Source organism: Notamacropus eugenii, chromosome 5, assembly GCF_028372415.1.
Source record: "Notamacropus eugenii isolate mMacEug1 chromosome 5, mMacEug1.pri_v2, whole genome shotgun sequence".
In the NCBI taxonomy this organism is placed as follows: Eukaryota; Metazoa; Chordata; class Mammalia; order Diprotodontia; family Macropodidae; genus Notamacropus; species Notamacropus eugenii.
Genome location: NC_092876.1, coordinates 58,922,507 through 58,940,666, shown reverse-complemented (window position 1 = coordinate 58,940,666; position 18,160 = coordinate 58,922,507). Strand labels below are relative to the sequence as shown.

General features: G+C 42.0%; 1 protein-coding gene across 4 annotated transcripts in view; it reads left to right on the top strand.

Moving 5' to 3' along the window:
- Positions 1 to 876: 876 nt before the first annotated feature.
- The window catches only part of UBR4 (ubiquitin protein ligase E3 component n-recognin 4), a 142,563-nt gene continuing 125,279 nt past the window's right edge, over positions 877 to 18,160 (top strand). For 2 of the 4 annotated variants that reach the window (XM_072609097.1, XM_072609095.1), the window contains exons 1-11: positions 951 to 1,309; positions 9,167 to 9,264; positions 10,269 to 10,372; positions 10,617 to 10,746; positions 10,857 to 10,996; positions 11,354 to 11,456; positions 11,615 to 11,756; positions 11,886 to 12,010; positions 14,113 to 14,237; positions 14,566 to 14,625; positions 14,720 to 14,910. In XM_072609097.1, coding sequence (XP_072465198.1) covers positions 966 to 1,309; positions 9,167 to 9,264; positions 10,269 to 10,372; positions 10,617 to 10,746; positions 10,857 to 10,996; positions 11,354 to 11,456; positions 11,615 to 11,756; positions 11,886 to 12,010; positions 14,113 to 14,237; positions 14,566 to 14,625; positions 14,720 to 14,910 — 1,562 coding nt within the window. In that variant the 5' untranslated portion in view covers positions 951 to 965. Of the gene's footprint in view, positions 1,310 to 9,166; positions 9,265 to 10,252; positions 10,373 to 10,616; positions 10,747 to 10,856; positions 10,997 to 11,353; positions 11,457 to 11,614; positions 11,757 to 11,885; positions 12,011 to 14,112; positions 14,238 to 14,565; positions 14,626 to 14,719; positions 14,911 to 18,160 lie in introns of all 4 variants that reach the window. The other 2 variants (XM_072609096.1, XM_072609098.1) reach the window with 2 other exon arrangements.

Below are 18,160 nucleotides of genomic sequence, written 5' to 3'. Positions count from 1 at the left end.
ATTTCCAGCAAAGAGGGAACGCGGAGCTCGCCTGGCTTCCCAGTTTTGTCCCGAGGAATCCACTGAGCAGAGGCATTCGTGAAGAGCTTTCCCTGATTCCCCCAAAGCCAGCGAGTGCTAATTACCTCTAGTTCACTATCCGTACACACACGCGCGCATACATGTATACATATATACACACATATACACATACGTGCACACATACACACATATGTACAAGTACACACACAGCTGACACACATAGGTGCGCATAGTTGCATACGGACTTTCACAGCCACATTTACATATCTACATTCGCACACTCCCTCGAGCGCAGGGCCTCTCTCACCCTCCTCGGCGTCTCCAGCGCCTAGCTCCGTGCCCAGTGGGCGCTCGCTGACCGAGGGAGCGGAGGGAAAGAACGCCGGGGCCGGGGGTGGGCCCCGCCTCGGCTGCCCAGCGGGCCCGGACGGAAGGAGAAGGGAGGTCGCGGTTCTCGCAGGCGGACCTCGGGGTGTCCCTCATCCTCGCTGGGCCTGTCATCTCTTCGGTTAAAAAGGAACTCGGCCTCACAGCCCCGGGATTACCTCTGTCACATACTCACCCGGTCCCTGACATTCCCCGGACGCGGCCCTCGGATACTTACGCCGAGCGAGCTCCCCACACCGAGGGGTCGCGGAGGTTCCGGGCGAGGCGCAGGCGCAGTAGGCGGTGCGGCCTTCCCTCCCCCAATCAAAAACAACCTCCGCCCCAGGACGTCGTTCGGAGCGTACTGCGCAGGCGCAGCCACCTCCCGAGCCGTTCGCCAATCGTTGAGGGCCGGGAAGAGGCTGTCTCTTCGTCCCTCGGGCTTTTTCGTCTCACTGCTCACGTCGGGTCGCGTCGCGCCGGCTGACGCGGAGACTTACGTCACTTCCGCCCCCTCCCGGGAGGCGGCGCTGGGCCGGTGGCAAGCCCCCGGAGGAGGCGCAGTCGTGAGAAGGAAGATGGCGACGAGCGGCGGGGAAGACGCTGTGGTGGCGGCGGCCGTGGTGGCGGCGGCGGGGACGGCGGCCATGGCGGCGGTGGGGGCGGCTCCTGCCGCCCCGGCGCCGGCCCCGGCCCCGACCCCGGCCCCGACCCCGACCCCGACCCCGGCCCCGGCCCCTGCCCCTGCCCCTGTTCCGGCCCCGGCCCCGCCGGCCCCAGCCTCGGCCCCGGCTCCGGTCGCGGCCTCAGCCCCGGCCGCCGCCCCGGGCTGGGAGGTGGCGGTCCGGCCGCTGCTCTCCGCCTCCTACTCCGCCTTCGAGATGAAGGAGCTGCCGCAGCTGGTGGCCTCAGTCATCGAGAGGTAGTACCGGGCGGGGACCGGGAGCCGGGCCGGGCGGGGGGAGGGGGCAGATTCTGCTGCATCATTCCGGCCGCCGCCCCTCCGACCCCCTCCTCCCTCCTCCTGGACCGGACCAGCCCTCCCCGGCCCTGGGACCTTGGCCGAGGAGCCCATGCCTCGGTTTCCCCGCGAGAGGCGCGTCTTGGAGTCCGAGGAGCGGTAACAGCGCCGAGGTCGGGGTCTGGAGGCCAGGGTTGGAATCCAGCCTCTGCCACTGACCCTCTGGGTGACCTTGGGCAAGTCACTTCTCCTGAGCCAGAGTTTCCTCCTCCGTAAAAGGAGGGAGCTGAAGGGTGCTTGAGGTTCCTTCTGGCTTTGACAGTCCATGAAAGAGGCTCCCCCCACCCCCTACTTTATATATTTATGGCATCCTGAAGGTGTGACCATGAAACTAGAGGAGGGAGGCCTTGGGAGGGGGTCTACATCGCACTCCAGTGGATGGAATACCAGCTTGGGAGTCAGGGGATCTGCATTCAAATCCTGCCTCTGTCACTTAACTGTTTGTGTGACCTTGGGCCAGCCGTTTGACCTCTTTAGACGTAAGCTTCCTTGTCCCTAAGGCCCTTTCCAACACCTGAATCTATGGTCCATAGATCTGAGGCTGCCCTTTGGGAGGTCGGAGGACTTGGTGTGATGGCGAGTCGAAATTCCCTGCTCTGCAGCGTGACCTTGGGCGATATTAACAGTTCACATGTATACATTACCTTAAGGTTTACGGAGCAATTTCCTCATAACTGTCTTTTGAAATAAGTAGAGCAAATGTTATTACAGTCATTTAACTTGATGAGGGAAGCTGAAGCCCATGGTCTCCAGTGACTTGCTCAGGATCACTCCAGCTAGCAAGGATTGGAGTCAGAATGAAGTGACTACATCATTCTGGACCTTGATTTCCAGGAAGGCTTGAACATTTGTAAGGTGGAGCAGCATGATGGCATTTAGAGGTTTTCTTCTCTGTGAATAGGATGGTAGTGCTAAGAAGAACCACTTTGGAATTGGAGGACCTGAGTTGGAATCCAAACGCTGTTATTCTGGGACCTTTGTGATACTGGGCAGGTTGTTTTGCCATCAGGCCTCATTTTCCTCATCTGTAACAGGGCCCTTCTGGTTCTGAATCCTTTGCTGTTATGATTAGATTGCTTTCCTGGGACAGGCCTTCCCCTTCCCCAAGAATAGGGTCTTGAGGTTTAAATCAAGAGCTGACCAAATAATTTAATAACTAACAGTCACCCAATGGAAATGTAACCATAGTGACAACATGCCTTTTATAGGGTCTAGGTTACAACACAACACCAATCATTCTTTCCTACCCTTCCGTAAACTTCCTGTCACAGTGTTAGATTAAAGTTATCCAAAGCCAGGGATCAGAAAGCCCCTGTACTCTTTGACCAAGAAGTTGACTTTTTTCCTATGGTGAAGAGTTCTTTTTTTATATATAAAAAAATATGTCTTCAAGTCATTTTACAAGCAACTTTATTAGTATGTACCAGAGAATCTTGGAGAGGTGAGAGCAGGTGTTGGAGGAATATTGGAGATGTGAGAGTTTCTCTGTAGCAGTAGGGTGTAGGGAGTTAAGAACAGTAAGGCAGTTCAGGAGACATAAGTTTTAGACCAAAGCCACAATTTTAAACCAGGGCTCCTGACTCCAGGCTTACCTCAATGTCCATTATACTACTCTCATCTGTGAAACAAGGATATTAGACTAGTTGACCTCTGGAGTTTTCTTTCCAACTCTATAACTTTCTCTAAATCTTGTTTTTACATCAGGTTTTCTTGTCATGGAAACACTACCCCCCTCAGGTTGTGGGACCTGTTCATTTACAAAGTGAAAGCTATGCCAGAGTTCCTGGCTTCTCATCTTGCCACCAGATCAGACTTTCATAAATGTAATGAAAGAAATCATTCTCTGAGTTAGTCTCTGTAAGAGATTACCTTAATTCCATTTTTCCAACCAAGATTTTATACTACTCTCTACATTTGCTGCTGAGACATTTTATCCTAAAGCAAAGTAAAAAAAGGAAAAGTCAGAAATAAGTTACTTCAGCAAGGCTCACAGCCTGACAAGGTGTTTGCTCTTATGCCTGGTTGGCATATATCAAATCCTGCTTCAGAAGTAAACTCTGCAGATAATTTTTCCTATTATGTTATTAAAAACCAAAAATATTCTAAAGATGAAGACAGTGAAGATCTTATCCTCAAATTATATACTCTACTTTTAAAAAGCTTTTAATTAAGTAGTATTTTTATTTTCCCCAAGTGTTACTCTAGCATGTTGCTTGAACAGAATTGCAGTCAATAACATTTGGCATTAGAATCGTTGAATTTTACAACTAGAAGGGGCCTTAAAGTGCCTTCATCCTGTTCAACTCCGATGAGAAAACTGAGATTCACAATAGTTCAATGATTTTCACAAGGGCACAAAACTGTAAAGCAGAGTTAGGACTTGAAGTCTGGCCCCTACAGTCCCAGTCCAGGGCTCTTTCCTTCTCGTCTGCAAATTTGCTTTCACTTACTTAACTGACTTACGCAAATCAGTTCAACTTTCTGGGTCTCAGTTTCCTTTTCTGTAAAATGAGGAAGTTGGGTCAGGTGTTTCAAGAGTCTCAATGCTCTCTATGTGAGCATAGATAGTCATTTGTTTATACACTGCCCAAAATCCTGTCATAGGCCTGTTAAATGAAAAAATGAGATAATCTAACCTAGTTCAGGGGATATAGGCAACTTGGTTCAGTAGATAGAGTGCTAGGCCTGGAGTCTGGAAGACTTATGTTCATAACTTCAAATCTGTCCTCAGTTGTGTGACCTTGGGCTAGTCACTTAACCCAGTTTGCTTCAGTTTTCTCATCTGTAAAATGAGTTGGAGAAGGAAATGGCAAACCATTGCAGTGTCTTTGCAAGAAAACCCAAATGGGGTCAGAAAGAATCAGATACAAGTGAAACAACTGAACAACAAAAACATCTGGAGAATACACTGAAGTCAAGTGTAGCAGACCAGATAGCAGGCAGAATGATAACAGTCTCTTCCTGCTTCCTCCTCTGGTGGCTCATGTAATTGAGATGTGACTGCTCACACAGAAAAGGAAGAACACTCTTCACTGCTTTAAAAGCAGTTCTGAACTGATAGGCATTTACCCACAGACTCTTATTGAAAAAGCCGAATCCCATTGAATCACTGGGCAAGGTTGTGCAGTTTAGATCTGAATATGTGTGCACTAGTGTGTCTTCCTTAGAATCTCAGGTGGACTTTTAAAGGATGAAGATGTTGAAAGGATAACTTTACTATGAATTCTTCCTTCTGATGCTGCTATACCACAGGAACATAATGCTTAGGACATGATACGTAGACTTCTTAGCTCATTGATCTGGTGCTTTATGGTTATATAATTTGCTAAGTGGTGGTGTAGTGGAGTCAGTTTCTGGAGTAACAGGAGCTGGTTCAAATCCTGGCAGTTCCATCTATTAACAGTGTGGCCTTGGGGAACTTTCTTCTCAAGGTCCTGGTACCCTCATCTGAAATATGAGACAGCTGGACTAGGTGATCCCCAATGGCTATTCCACTTATAAATCCATGATCACTATGATCTGTTAGCAAGTCATAGCCTGAATCCAGGCCTCCTGACTCCTAGACCAATGTTCTTTTTATTACTACATGTAAAATGTCCAGATTATTTTTGCTTTTCCTCTTTTATTTTGCTATTCCTTCCTTGTGGGTCCCTAAGCTCCAATCCACTATTACGCTGGCCTTGTTTTTCTTCCCTTTCTCCAATGTCTTCTTTTTCTACTGCTTTTTTGCGGGGAGGAAGGTGGCTGCTGTCCAGCTTTCTCTTACCAGCTTTCACCTCCTACTCTGGCATTCTAAAGTTCCTCATGACTCTCAGAGGTGATCACATAGGAAATAGGAGATTTCCAGGCATTGTGATCCACTCTTTGTTCTCTTTTAGATGGTAGTTACCTTCAATTCTGATGAAGAGGTAGGTGGACGATTTCAAGGTCCAGACCATGGTTGTTGAGAATCCATTGAGAATTTGTAATTAGGCACTTGCTGAAATGAAGGAAGAATAAATTAGCATATATAAATTGGTGCTCCATACTCAGACGTGTCAGAGTGTAAAAATAATTAGAAATCTGGTTCTGTTTTTTGATGGGCTTATTCCTTCTAACTTTCTGAGACTTGCATATATCACGCATGTTCTTAAGACTGCACGCTATTTAAACACCTTTCCAAGCTTAGAAACAAATATATTGTAGCCAGAATTGGCTCAACCCAGCCCTAATGCTTTACATGGGATTAATTAGCTTGATGAGGACTGGCTTCTTTTTTAAAGAAAGCCTCACATAGTGGATTGTTTTTTTTAGCTCAGTGCAAGTCATTCCTGTAAGCATAGTTGTCTTTGGAGAAGAACTCTCATCCTCATATACTGAATTTACTAACTTTTCCCTGAATCGGTGTTTCCTGTGTTGTCGCTGAACTTCTTGGTTATGGATTTCCCCTTTATGTAACATAAAGATAATTGTCAAATTATGTCCCTGCCAGAGAGTTCTTAGACATCTATTTCTTACAAATAGACAAATTAGAGGCAATAGAAAGTTGTGGATAGAGTGCTGACTTTGGAATCAAGCAGGCCTGGGTTTGAAGTTGCCTTTGACTAGCTGTGACCATTTTCTTCATCTGAAAAATGTAGCTAATAATACCTGTAATACTTTTTTCATGGTTCTTGTGAGGTTAAAATAAGATCATGTCTGTAGAGTGCTTTGTAAACCTTAAAGCTCTTCATATAAATATCCGCTATTACTATTCGTTCAGCCTTTGTCTCTCTGGAAGAAAAGGAGCAGTGAGGAAGACTCCTTTCCTACTAGGTTAATTGCTTTGTGTCATAACATGATGGTTAACAAATAGAAACATATCTCCACCACTGGAAGATACTATTTAATTGTGCAGATAAATGACCTAAATCTTATTCCAGTCCTTGTGACTTTAGATAAGTCCTTTAGCTTCACTGATTATTGACTTTCCCCCTTTGTTCCAAGGTAAACAAGATATCTAAAAAAGACTTTCATTTCCTAGGTCAACATTTTTAAAAATACCACTCTGTGGGACAATGTATCTTTGATAGCCAAGAAAGAGATGGGAAAGAACTTTTGTTATTCTTTGGCATTTATTGGCTAATGGAAGGAGGGGTTGGATAGCTATACTTTAAAAAGAAAAACCATGTAGAAAGAAAATATCAGCAGTGGCAAAGATCAGAAATAGAAGTCATTAAGTTACTTGAGAGATGAGAATGGAAGTCATTTCCTCTCTACCTTGTACCTCCTTGCCAAAAAAAAAGAAAGCAGTTTTCTTTCCTACCCTCAGTCTTTATGATCATATGATCATTTGGTTGGCTGCTGTTCTTGTTACACTATGTAGCATTTTCAAATATAAGGCACTGGATCTTTTTATGAAGATGGCTCTTGGCTCTGCATTTAGTAGGTTCATTTGGATTTCAGACTTGAATGATGCTATTATGGCAGGTTGGGAGAAGTGGGTGTTCCAGAGAACTGAACAAACAGGAGTGTTACTTGGCAAATAAGAGAAGACGTTCTTGCACCATTGGGAGCTTCATCTGCTTTTGTCCATCTTTTCATTTCATGTTTTCTGCCTTTCCCTTCCTCTCATTTTTTTTTAACTTGGTTTGTTCTCCTACTCCTTTTCTCTACACTCTTCAATATCTCTTATTGTACTTGGAGTCATCTTCTGTGAGCTTAATTAACCCTACTTCCTCCTGTAGAACACTTTTAAAGACTTATTTCTCATAGACCTTATATTCTACTCAAAATAGTGAGTGACTCAAGGGCTGCTGCCAATTCCCATCTTTTGTCCAACTACATTCTTATCTTTTCTCTCCACTTGTGTTTTTTGCTGTCACATTTCAGTTACTGAGCTATAGGGCCTAGGGGTCAGTACATCAATTCTTGCCTTAGTCCTCACCTGATACATTCTCTACATAAAATAAGCATTAAGTAACAATGTGGCAACATTGATCTGGGCTACATGAGTTCTAACCTTTTTTCAGCCTGTTAGAGTAACCTTGTCCTCAGATTAAGAGTAACAGCCAAAAGAATAATTTCTGAGTCTGAGCACTTTGCTCCCTAAAATCTCTTAGTTTTATTAGTGTTGTTACTCTGTTCCTTCAAATCCCAAAGGATAAATGGAAATAACTTTATGAAGTAATAATAATGCTTTTATACATACTACCTCATTTGGCCCTCTTAAGAACTAAGGTAGACAGGGCAGGAATTAATTCTCCTCATCCAATGATGAAAGTGAGGCTCAGATTCATGAGTACTGAAGAAAGCTCCTTTGGTGCTTGTTCTCTCACCTCTTCCCCTCACTTTTCCTCTCCTGGCTTTAATGTCTTGGTACTCTAGTCTCACAATTGAAAGATAACTAGTAAGGGACGTAGTTGGAACTAGAATGTTAAGTTATTCTGGGCTGTGAAAACCTTAGAATAGTGAATAAGAAGGCCCCAAATTAGAAGAGAAGGAAAAGAGCAGCTCTGTGTTCAGCCTGGAAAAAACAAAGGGAGTGAACACAATAGTTTTTTTTTTCTTTTGGGAGGGAGGGTCTCATGGACCTTTATGGCAGTCTGGTAAAACCTCCCCACCCCTTCTCAGAATCATAGTTTGAGTTACTTAAAATAAATATTTGGAATTACAAAGGAAATGTTGTATTGAAATTGTATTGAAATTGTATTGAAATACATTTATTAAACTGTATTTTTAAAAACTCCAAGTTTCCATACCCTAGGTTAAGAACCTTTCATGATGAAGAACTCTAAACTTTCCAAGCTCTAAAATTCTATGAACTGATTTTCTGAAACAGAATATTAGAGCTTGGAAGTGACCTTAGAGATCAACTAATTTAACCCTTTCATTTTAAAGATAAGGAAACTGAGGCTCAGATAATAAAGTGACGTATCCAAGGTTGTATCTGAGCCTGGAACTTGAATCCAAATTTTCTGGTGTCTTAAACTAGTGCTATTTGTGCTCTACCATACTTGGTTTATGAAGTGAGGTCCACTGATGATATCTTGAAGCTTTGAATTCTCTTTCTAGACTCTGCTGGCTCAGAATTTTTGAAGTTTCTGTTCTTTTGTTTTCATTGCTTGACATGAAGCCAGAAAGGACGAAATGACCTAACACTGCCTAGTATAGCTTAACACATAATGGCCACTCAGTCAGTATTGGTGCTTGACTGTCAGATTGGAACCAGTCCTTGATTAATTTTTGTTTTAATACTCCAAAATAACAAAGCACTAAATGTCTTCCAAGGGGATGGCTCCCCTGAATTGGAGTATGATACTTTACCTTTTGCATGCTCTGTGTTGAGGTACCAACCATGGTGTTGCCTGTAGATAATGCAGGTCCAGTTCTCTGTATTTACGTATCTGAGGCTGAGATGCTTCTGTCTTGAGAGAAGCAAGACTCTCAGCAAAGTTTAGTGGCTCCATTGAGTCATTAACTATTCAGTGCTTTCTTTAGTTCCTTAAATTCTGGTCCGTTTTCATGGATATTAGATCATGGTAGTCCTCACAGCTTAGTCAAGGGGCTTGTGATCCTTTAAAGATCCTTTAAAGAAGGAGTTCCCCAGCTAAGAGGTTAAAGGGGGTGAGTGGGTGGGATTGCTAGAATCACCATGATGATTCTCCACTTGGAACAGTGGAGAAGGATGTGGTACACCATAGATATTTCAGTTGAAGCTGTTGATTGAATGAATGCTCACCATGTGCTATTGATGCAGTCAAGATTCTGGATTGCCAACTAGCCATGTTGTCTTTGCAGTGAATTAGAAATCCTGCACCACGACAAGCAGTATGAGCCCTTCTACTCCTCCTTTGTCGCACTTTCCACACACTATATCACAACGGTCTGCAGCCTCAGTAAGTATCCAGCTGCTGTCCCTCCCAGTTCTTGGCCTGTGAATAGAGGGATTGTTGTTTCTCCCATTAGGTTTGACTGCATGGGTTGGTTAATGAAGTGTCTTTTCTCAGCACTCCCAAGCCATCTTCCCAGGACTTGAGACAACAGCAAACTATGATGTGCACCACTCTCTACAAGTTCATTTTAAGCGAGGCTGCCCAAACAGAAACAGAAAATGCCCTGAGGCTTGAGCACCAGGTCCTCAATTCATTAAATTTCTCTCTAACCAAAGCCCTTTTAAATTAAATTTCATATATCTGTCTGTGGAGTGCATTTCTTAATAGCCCATAGCTTTGTGGCTAACAGCCAATATACCAAAGCAGTATCCCATCCTGTGGTTGTGGTTTGAAAGTGAATTTGACTTTTTTATGTGCCCTGCAATGTGAAATGACTTCTTCCAGCCTCCATTTTATCTTTTTACCCAATTGATTATTAAATTTGTATTTTATATTTGTCATATTTCAATAATTTATCCCTCTGATCTCATAATTCTTTTGTTGCTACCTTAAAAAGCACCAGAATTAATTAAATGAGTACCTGAATTCTTTATTGACTTGTTTAGTTAGCAGGTTATTCAGGTAGACAGTGAGCAACTTCATAAACCCTCAACACCCTTCCAGGTAAGAGGCTAGAATTGTTGATAGCAAGCATCATGTCCTGATGGCATCCATTACTTTGTCTTTATGGATAAAAATGGAAAAAAGCAAGAGCCCCTGGGAAAAATTGATATGTGGGTAAAAGAGTACCTTCTTTCTTACTGAACAAATAGAAAAAACCTGTATATCAACAAACATAGTTATCATTGCTAAAGAAATGATGGTGGGTCAAAAGTCAGCTTTGGCTATAGGTGTAGGTTGGTTGATTCAAGTGAGGTAGAGGTTCAACAAAAACTTATTAGTTGCTTAATTTGTTGGCAAAGGAGGACTGTAATTCTCTGTACGTAAGTAGTTGGTTGCTTTTTCAGTTCCCCGAAATCAGCTCCAGTCAGTGGCAGCTGCCTGCAAAGTCCTGATTGAGTTCTCTCTCCTGCGCCTAGAGAATCCAGATGAGGCCTGTGCCGTATCCCAGGTGAGAGCTATAGGATGGTGTGCCACTGCTCTAGGGCTGGAGGTTTCCTTAATTCTTATTTGGCATGAGATTGTGAGTAGAGTCAGAGAAGTGGGAAAGGAAAAACTCGTGGGCCAGACTTTGTATTATTGTATCCGGTCTATACTAATTAATATGAATCCAGTTTTGGCTCTGTAAGCCTTTGCCAGTAAGGAACGCTTTGTGTTGTACCTACGTACACATTTTTCATTTGCCTGTTCTGCAGAAACACTTGATTCTCCTTATCAAAGGCCTGTGCACTGGCTGTAGCCGGCTAGACCGAACTGAAATCATTACTTTTACTGCAATGATGAAGTCTGCCAAGCTCCCACAGACAGTGAAGACTCTCTCTGATGGTAAGTGTTTGCCCTGTAGGGTTTTCCCGTTTGGTCCCTGGCATTTCTAGATGTTTTGCTGCTTTGCCTCTATCATTTTTGTCCCGTTTCTTCCCTTTGAACTAATACAGTGGAAGATCAGAAGGAGCTGGCTTCACTGGTCAGCCCAGAGCTGAGGCAAAAGGAGGTACAAATGAACTTTCTGAACCAGTTGACCTCAGTCTTTAATCCTAGAGCGGTAGCAACAACATCCCTCACGCCAGCGGTTCAGGTGAGATTCTTTAGCCCTGTCCTATCACATGTTAGTCTAGTAAGTAAAAAGCACGAGATAACAAATTTTGATACATTTCATGTTTGTTGCTGTTTGCACCAGATGACTAACCACTATATTTCCACAGAGTTGGAATAGCATTTCTGGAGTTAGCCTAAGAGTAGTGAAGTATTAGAAGTAGGGGAACTGCAGGATTAAATGACCCCTAGCTTCTCTTTCATCTCTAAATCAATTATCCTATTATTCTTTTCCTGGCTTTTGGGCTTTGGTTGTTTCCCACCTTCTAGGACAGTAAGTAATGAAGTTGTGGCAGCTAGCTGCCATAAGAGGTCTCAGTCACTTTGCATTTTCCCTTAGGTGGAAGGAGAAAGTGATGACCAGTCCTCAACAGATCAAGCCTCTGCCATCAAGACCAAGAATGTGTTTATAGCTCAGAATGTGGCTAGTCTACAGGAGCTTGGTAAGATCAAACAACTAATTTCATATTTTAGAACACAAAGGGTCAAGTCAGGCTGTGGTCCAGTAACTGTCTAGAAGCCAGACCTTATCTCTGTGTCTCTATAAAAAGGGGTAAAATCAGAGAGTCTTGTTTGTAGCTCTGCCTTGTCATTGGTGCAGGTGGCTCAGAGAAGCTGCTCCGTGTGTGTCTGAACCTGCCGTATTTCCTACGCTACATCAACCGGTTCCAAGATGCTGTGCTGGCTAATTCCTTCTTCATTATGCCTGCAACAGTGGCAGATGCCACAGCTGTCCGTAATGGGTAAGAGGTTGCAAAGGTTATGTTCTATGATTAACGCTTTTTTGCCAGTTACTGTGACCTGAGGGTTGTAGAAGGGAAGCTATTCCAAGGGCTAGTTAGGCTCACTCTGTCTTCTCTCTCATCTTATAGTTTTCATTCATTAGTCATTGATGTAACCATGGCATTGGATACCCTTTCTCTTCCTGTTTTGGAACCCCTCAATCCTGCTCGATTACAAGATGTGACAGTGCTCAGCCTCAGCTGTCTGTATGCAGGTGAGTAGTTTTTGTCTCTAAGTTTCTTTTTAGCCCTAAGAATCTTCCTGATTTTTGACTGTTGCCTGATTTCTTTCCCCCAAAAGACTATGTGATATTTTCTGTCCAGGCAGCTTCCTAAACTCCATCTCTGTTCTGCCGCAGGGAAACCGATGGTGCTGGACAAAGTGCTTTATGTACAAAAGTGCTTATTATCGTAGGACATCTTTAGTCCCTCCTCATGCTGACGCCTCAAAGTATATGGGACCAGAGCGTTTGCTTATTTTCTACTAGGTGTTATGGTTACCTTTTATTTAAGAAAAACACCTTATAGTCTGTCTTACCTTATTTCATACAATCCCATCGTATACTTTATGTACTGGGATAATTGGACTGCTCACCATCCTGTTCTTGTCCTGAATTCTTTCATTTCTTCGCTACCTCCTAGCTGCCTTTGTGTGCGTCTCCCTACCCGAACCCGAAGAAAAATATAAGCATATAAAAAACAAAGACAAAGCAAAATTCTACCTGTTGAAGTATTTTCCTCTCTAACTTCCAATTCAGGTTCTGCTTCCTCCATGAAGCTTTTCAAGAACATACCCCCTCCCTGCATCTCTGTCCCCAAAACAGGAAGCAATCTTGCCTTCTTCTGACTTTACCTACTTTTGTTTGATCCGTTCTACTTATTACATTTTGCTGTATATTCTGTCTTTCTTGTTTCCCTCATTAGATTATAAGCTTATCTCATTTTCATATTCTCACTGCCTAGTACTGAGCCTTGCAGTTTCTTTGTTTAATAGAATTATTTGGTTCTTGGTTTTAAGATCATTGAAGTGGGTTTGGTGTGTCTTGGGAATTAGGTTCTGAAAGTAGTTGATTGGAGAGGTGTCCTTGGAAAGTTGGCTTTGAGTTACCCAGGAATTTGTTAAAATTGACTCAGTACTGTTCATACAACCATTAAACAAATATTTACTGAGCCAGGTACTATGTTCTTGTTTGCTGAGTGCTAGGTGCTGTGAGAAATACACAGATGAATCTGTAACTGTCCTTACCCTCAAGGGAGCTTATACTTTAATAGGGGAATGTTAGGTAAATATACAAATAAGAATAGGCAGAAGGGGAGAATTTCAGAATTGACCAGGGAGATTGAAGGGGAGGGGGAAATCAAAGGAAAAGGCTTCAGGGGAAGATGTGACATTTGATCTTGACTCTGTGTCAAAGCAGTGGAAAGATCCTAGTTACGTTATAGGATTTCATAAAGTCCATTTGGCTTCAGTGTCTGAGAGTAGTGGGGCATAAACAAGGGTCGATCACTGAGGATTTTGAACTTGGACTTTATTCTCTAGGCCATTTCCTAGGGAAACCATTGAATGGTTTTGAAGGAATGAAATGACATGATCTGATTTGTATTTTGGGATTACTGTCTATCTGTTACATCTGGGTCTAGAGTGGGGAACCTGGGGCCTTGAGGCCACATGTGGCTTTCTAAGTCCTCAAGTGTGCTCTTTTGATTGAGTCTAAGTTTTACAGAACAAATCCTTTTATTAAGGGGATTTGTTCTGTGAAGTTTGGATTCTGTCAAAGGGCTGCATCTGAGGACCTAGAAGACTCCATGTAGCCTCGAGGTGGCAGATTCTCCAGCAAAGGTCTAGGTTATGTTGGAGGTAGAGAGATCATTGCAATAATCTGCATGAGAGAGAATAAGAGCCTGAACTTGAATATTGGAAAGGGTAGAATGGACACGAAGGAGGAGTCAAAGTGATCTTTCTCAGATTTGAATTTTTAGCTATTGTTGAGTATTCTTGAGGTACATCAAGTTGGTCAGAGACTTTTGTGGTTACCATGTTGGTTTGAAGGTTCCAAAATTGCAACTGTGGTTTGTGTCTGAAATTTGAACAATTTAGACTTGGTTTTGGTGAGTGGGTTTCAGTGTTGTTGTCCTGCTCACAGCCTGAGGGCCTTTTTAAACCTTCCCCATTTGTTGTGGTAGTTATTATTTGTTTTGTTGGAGTTGGGTCTTTCCATTTTCCATTCTGTTTCTTGAACCCTAATGATGTAGTACAGGTAGATACCTGAAGGCCCTTAGCCAGGGAGTCATGAAATCTCTGCTTCTCTTGTTGCAGGTGTGAGTGTGGCCACCTGTATGGCCATTCTTCACGTGGGGAGCACCCAGCAGGTGCGGACAGGCTCCACAAGCTCCAAAGAAGAAGATTATGAAAATGATGCTGCTACGATTGTCCAGAAATGTGTAAGCCAAGGATGCTTAGACCCTGGAGAGGGCTGGGAGAGACAAAGGTTTGGTTGGTGAAGTTGGGAAAAGTGGCTCCCTTTAGAGGACAGGGCCATTAATGTGGCTAGACTGTTTCTAATGGACTTTACCTTCTTTTTTTAATTATGCAGTTACAAACACAGCTTAGCCATTGGTGGTAGATCCTGGTAAAAGTTATCTTTCTGTAATTGAGATATCACCTTAGAAGAGAAAAGTAGTCTTTCTAGATGGGGTGTGGGCAGGATTAGTCATTTTATTACAAAAGGGTTTATGCTGACTCACATTTTACATCTGTGTTTTCCGACAGCTTGAAATCTATGAGATGATTGGGCAGGCCATCAGCAATTCCCGGCGAGCTGGTGGTGAGGTAGGAAGTGCATCTCTTAGCTCTGCTTATCTCTTGCCGCTCTTCAGGTTTGGACTTCCTCAGATTCTCATTTGTACTTTGCCTTTGACTCCAGCACTACCAGAACTTTCAGCTGCTGGGTGCATGGTGTTTGCTGAACAGTCTCTTCCTCATCTTGAATCTCAGCCCAACTGCCTTAGCTGATAAGGGGAAAGAGAAAGATCCGCTGGCTGCTCTCAGAGTGAGAGACATCATTGCTCGTGCAAAGGAGGGTGTGGGCTCTCCCAAACTGGGACCTGGGAAAGGGTATGTAACTACTGGCTTTTGGTTTGTTTTTCCCATTTCCTTTTATATCGATAAAGGACATCAATGAGGACTTTAGTACATTTGCAGAACTTTGTCTGGAAAACAGAATATTTGGGTAGGGGGAGCAGGATATGATCATTATTCTTCCACTGTTTTGAGGGCTGTCATATGAAAGAAGTGATGAGACTTGGCCCCAGGAGAGAGAACTGGTTGCTGAGGGGATGTTACTAAGAGGGAAATTTTGGCTTAATGTATGAAAAGATTCCCTAGCAACAAGATCTCTCCAAAAGTGGAATATGAAATCATTGGAGAGAGAGATTGATTTCTTCATCCCTGGAGGCTTTTAAGCAAATTATGGGCTATTTCTCAGGGATGTTGTAGAGGGAACAGGCTGAACCATGTGAATTCCTAGGGCTTTCGTGCCTTGGAGATTCTATGATATTTCTTTTTCATTTTCTCTTCCTGTCTTTAGTTTGAACTTATTGCGTAGAATGATGACCAAGTATTTCCTGCGTGAGTGAAGCTTTTTTCTATTTATAAGCCTAATCCAATAAAATGATACCACTTCCTACAGTAATATTGATTACAACAACATCTTTCAACATTTTAGTGAAATCTGGACAGAAAGTGCTAAATTGAGATTTGGCTTCCATGTTATTAAAGGCCTACTCCCCTTTCCCCTCTTACCCATTTTCTCTCTTTCTCCCTCTCTTTTCCTCCTTTTTTCTTTTTCTTTCAAAAATTGCATTAGTAGCATTTATTTTTTACAGTACTTTTTCTGAATGAATCTGTGTACAACAAACAATCTACTAGTAAAGAATTTTTTAAAAGTTGAACGCAGATTTGCAGAACTAACCAACACTCTGACCACACCTGATAGTAAATTCAGTATTCTATACCTATAATCCTCCATCTCTGCATCAAAGGTAGGGGAGGAGCATTTTCTCATCTCTTTCCCTGAACCGAGCTTGGCCATAATATTAATGTCACATTCAGTTTAGTTTTCTTCTTTGCACTTATATTATTGTGGCCATCGTATGGGGTGTTTTTCTGGTTCTGCTCACTTTGTTCTACATAAGTTCATGTAAATAAATCTTCCTGAAGATTTTGCTTTTCTGAATTCTCCATATTTGTCATTTCTTGTGGTATGTATAATAATATTGTATTATTCATGTACCATAATTTGTTTAGACTTTCTTCAATCAGTGAGCATCTGCTTTATTTCGAATTCTTTGCTATCACATAAAATACTAACATGAATGATTTGGTGAATATGAGAACTTTCTGTCTTTGACCTTCTTGGAGCATATCCTAGACCAGGGGTGGGGAACCTGTGGTCTTCAGGCCACAGGTGACCCTCTAGGTCCTCAGGTGCAGCCCTTTGAGTGAATCTAAACTTCACAGAACAAATCCCCCTTAATAAAAAATTGGTTCTGTGAAAGTTGGACTCAGTCAAAAGATGGCACCGGAGGACCTAGAAAGCCACTTTTGGCCTTCAGGCCTCAGATTCCCCACCCTTATTCTAGGCCTTTTATCCTTGCCTATATCTTTTCCTAATTAAGTAGAATACAGAATTCAAGGGCTGATTGTGGTTTTATTTCTAGGTATTGAGAAGAGTAAGGTAAGGGTGCTTAGGGATTTGTCTTAAAAGGGAGGAACAGTTTCAACACAAAGGGGGTAACTTCTCATTTGAAAAGTAGAATTTACTAGTTTTCCCTATTGATTTTGAGATTAGTATCGTTATGTAAGTGAGTTTCTGTGTTTAAAAAAAAATGATTTATTGTGAATTTAATCTCAAGTATACAAAAAAGAACTCAGATATTTAAATATAATTTTTAGTTAAGTAATCAATCAATTTAATCCCTTTTAAATTAATTTGATATGTGTGTAAAATTAATATGAATAAATAAAACTTTTGTATATAAATAGCTGTATGCTACATTTAAAAAATAAACTTACTGATATCATCCTGCTTCAACACAATGGCTATTTTCCAACCAACGTCAAAGCAAACACCCTCACCAAGTACATTCTCCAACAAAACAGCTCATCAGTTATTGATAGAAAGGAGTGTGTACTTAAGTTTGGTAGTTTGACATTAAAATTAGCCCTTATGTATAATCAAAATTGTGTTTCTTCTCTACATAAGGACTCTATTTACATTGCTCTAGGCATTGTGTATGTTGTGTTTTGATGCTTATTTTTTCACGTTGTTTCATAGGGCTCTTCATTATTTCCCCCAATTGCTCATATTTGTCATTCCTCACAGTTTAGTAATGCCTTATTACAGTAGTAAACCAGAATTTTTTCCAGCTACTTTACAATTGTTGAGTGCCTGTTGTGTTTTGAGCTTTTTGTTATAAATAATGCTTTGGTAAATGCTTTTATACACGTGGGTTCCTTTTTGCTAACAGTAACCCCTTTAGGATTATGGAATTTGAAAATCTGAGAGTTCCAAAGAGACCTCAGGGACTGTGTAGTCCAACTGATACACGAAATGAATCCTTCCCCAGTATTTATTAAGTGCTTGTTATATGCCTGGCACTGTCAAAGTGCTGGGGTTACAAAGAAAGGTTTGAGATGTCCAATGGGCCAGATCCATAAGCTGGACGTATAGATCATCCTCTTCATAGACATGATTCTGTGGTCCCAGTAAAGGAGATCTCTGGGTCAAAATGTAGAAATATATTAGAAATTGTTTTCTAGAACAGTGGAACCAATTTTCAGTTTTACCAGTAGTTAATTAATTGTCCCTGTAACAGTGTCCCCGGGTAACAGTGAATTTTCACATCTTTTGTGTTATTCTTGTCTTGGTGGATATAAGGTGACTTCAGGGCTTCAATTTTAATTTCTCTGATTATTAGCAATTTTGAACATTTTTCAAGTGGTTCCGAATACTGAATAGCTGGTATTTATTCTTTAGAAAGCTGTTTTTAGCTGTCTTTTTATCATATGTCTGTAGAGGAATGGCTCTTGTAACAATTTATATTTGAAAAAGAATATATGTTTCACCAACAATTTATTAGCATATTTTTTCTGATCTCGTTTTCTCATGTGTATATAAGGATTTGTTTTTTGTGCAGTTGTAAAAGTATGTTCTTATTCTGCTTTCTTTGTGTTATTTTATGTTTTCTCACATTTTCTTATATTCCTAATATTTGATATTTTTAATGGTCTAATAACAACCCCCTTCAGTCTTTATTTTTAATAACATCCTATTAAAGATTTCACATTTTGCTCAGCTGTCTCC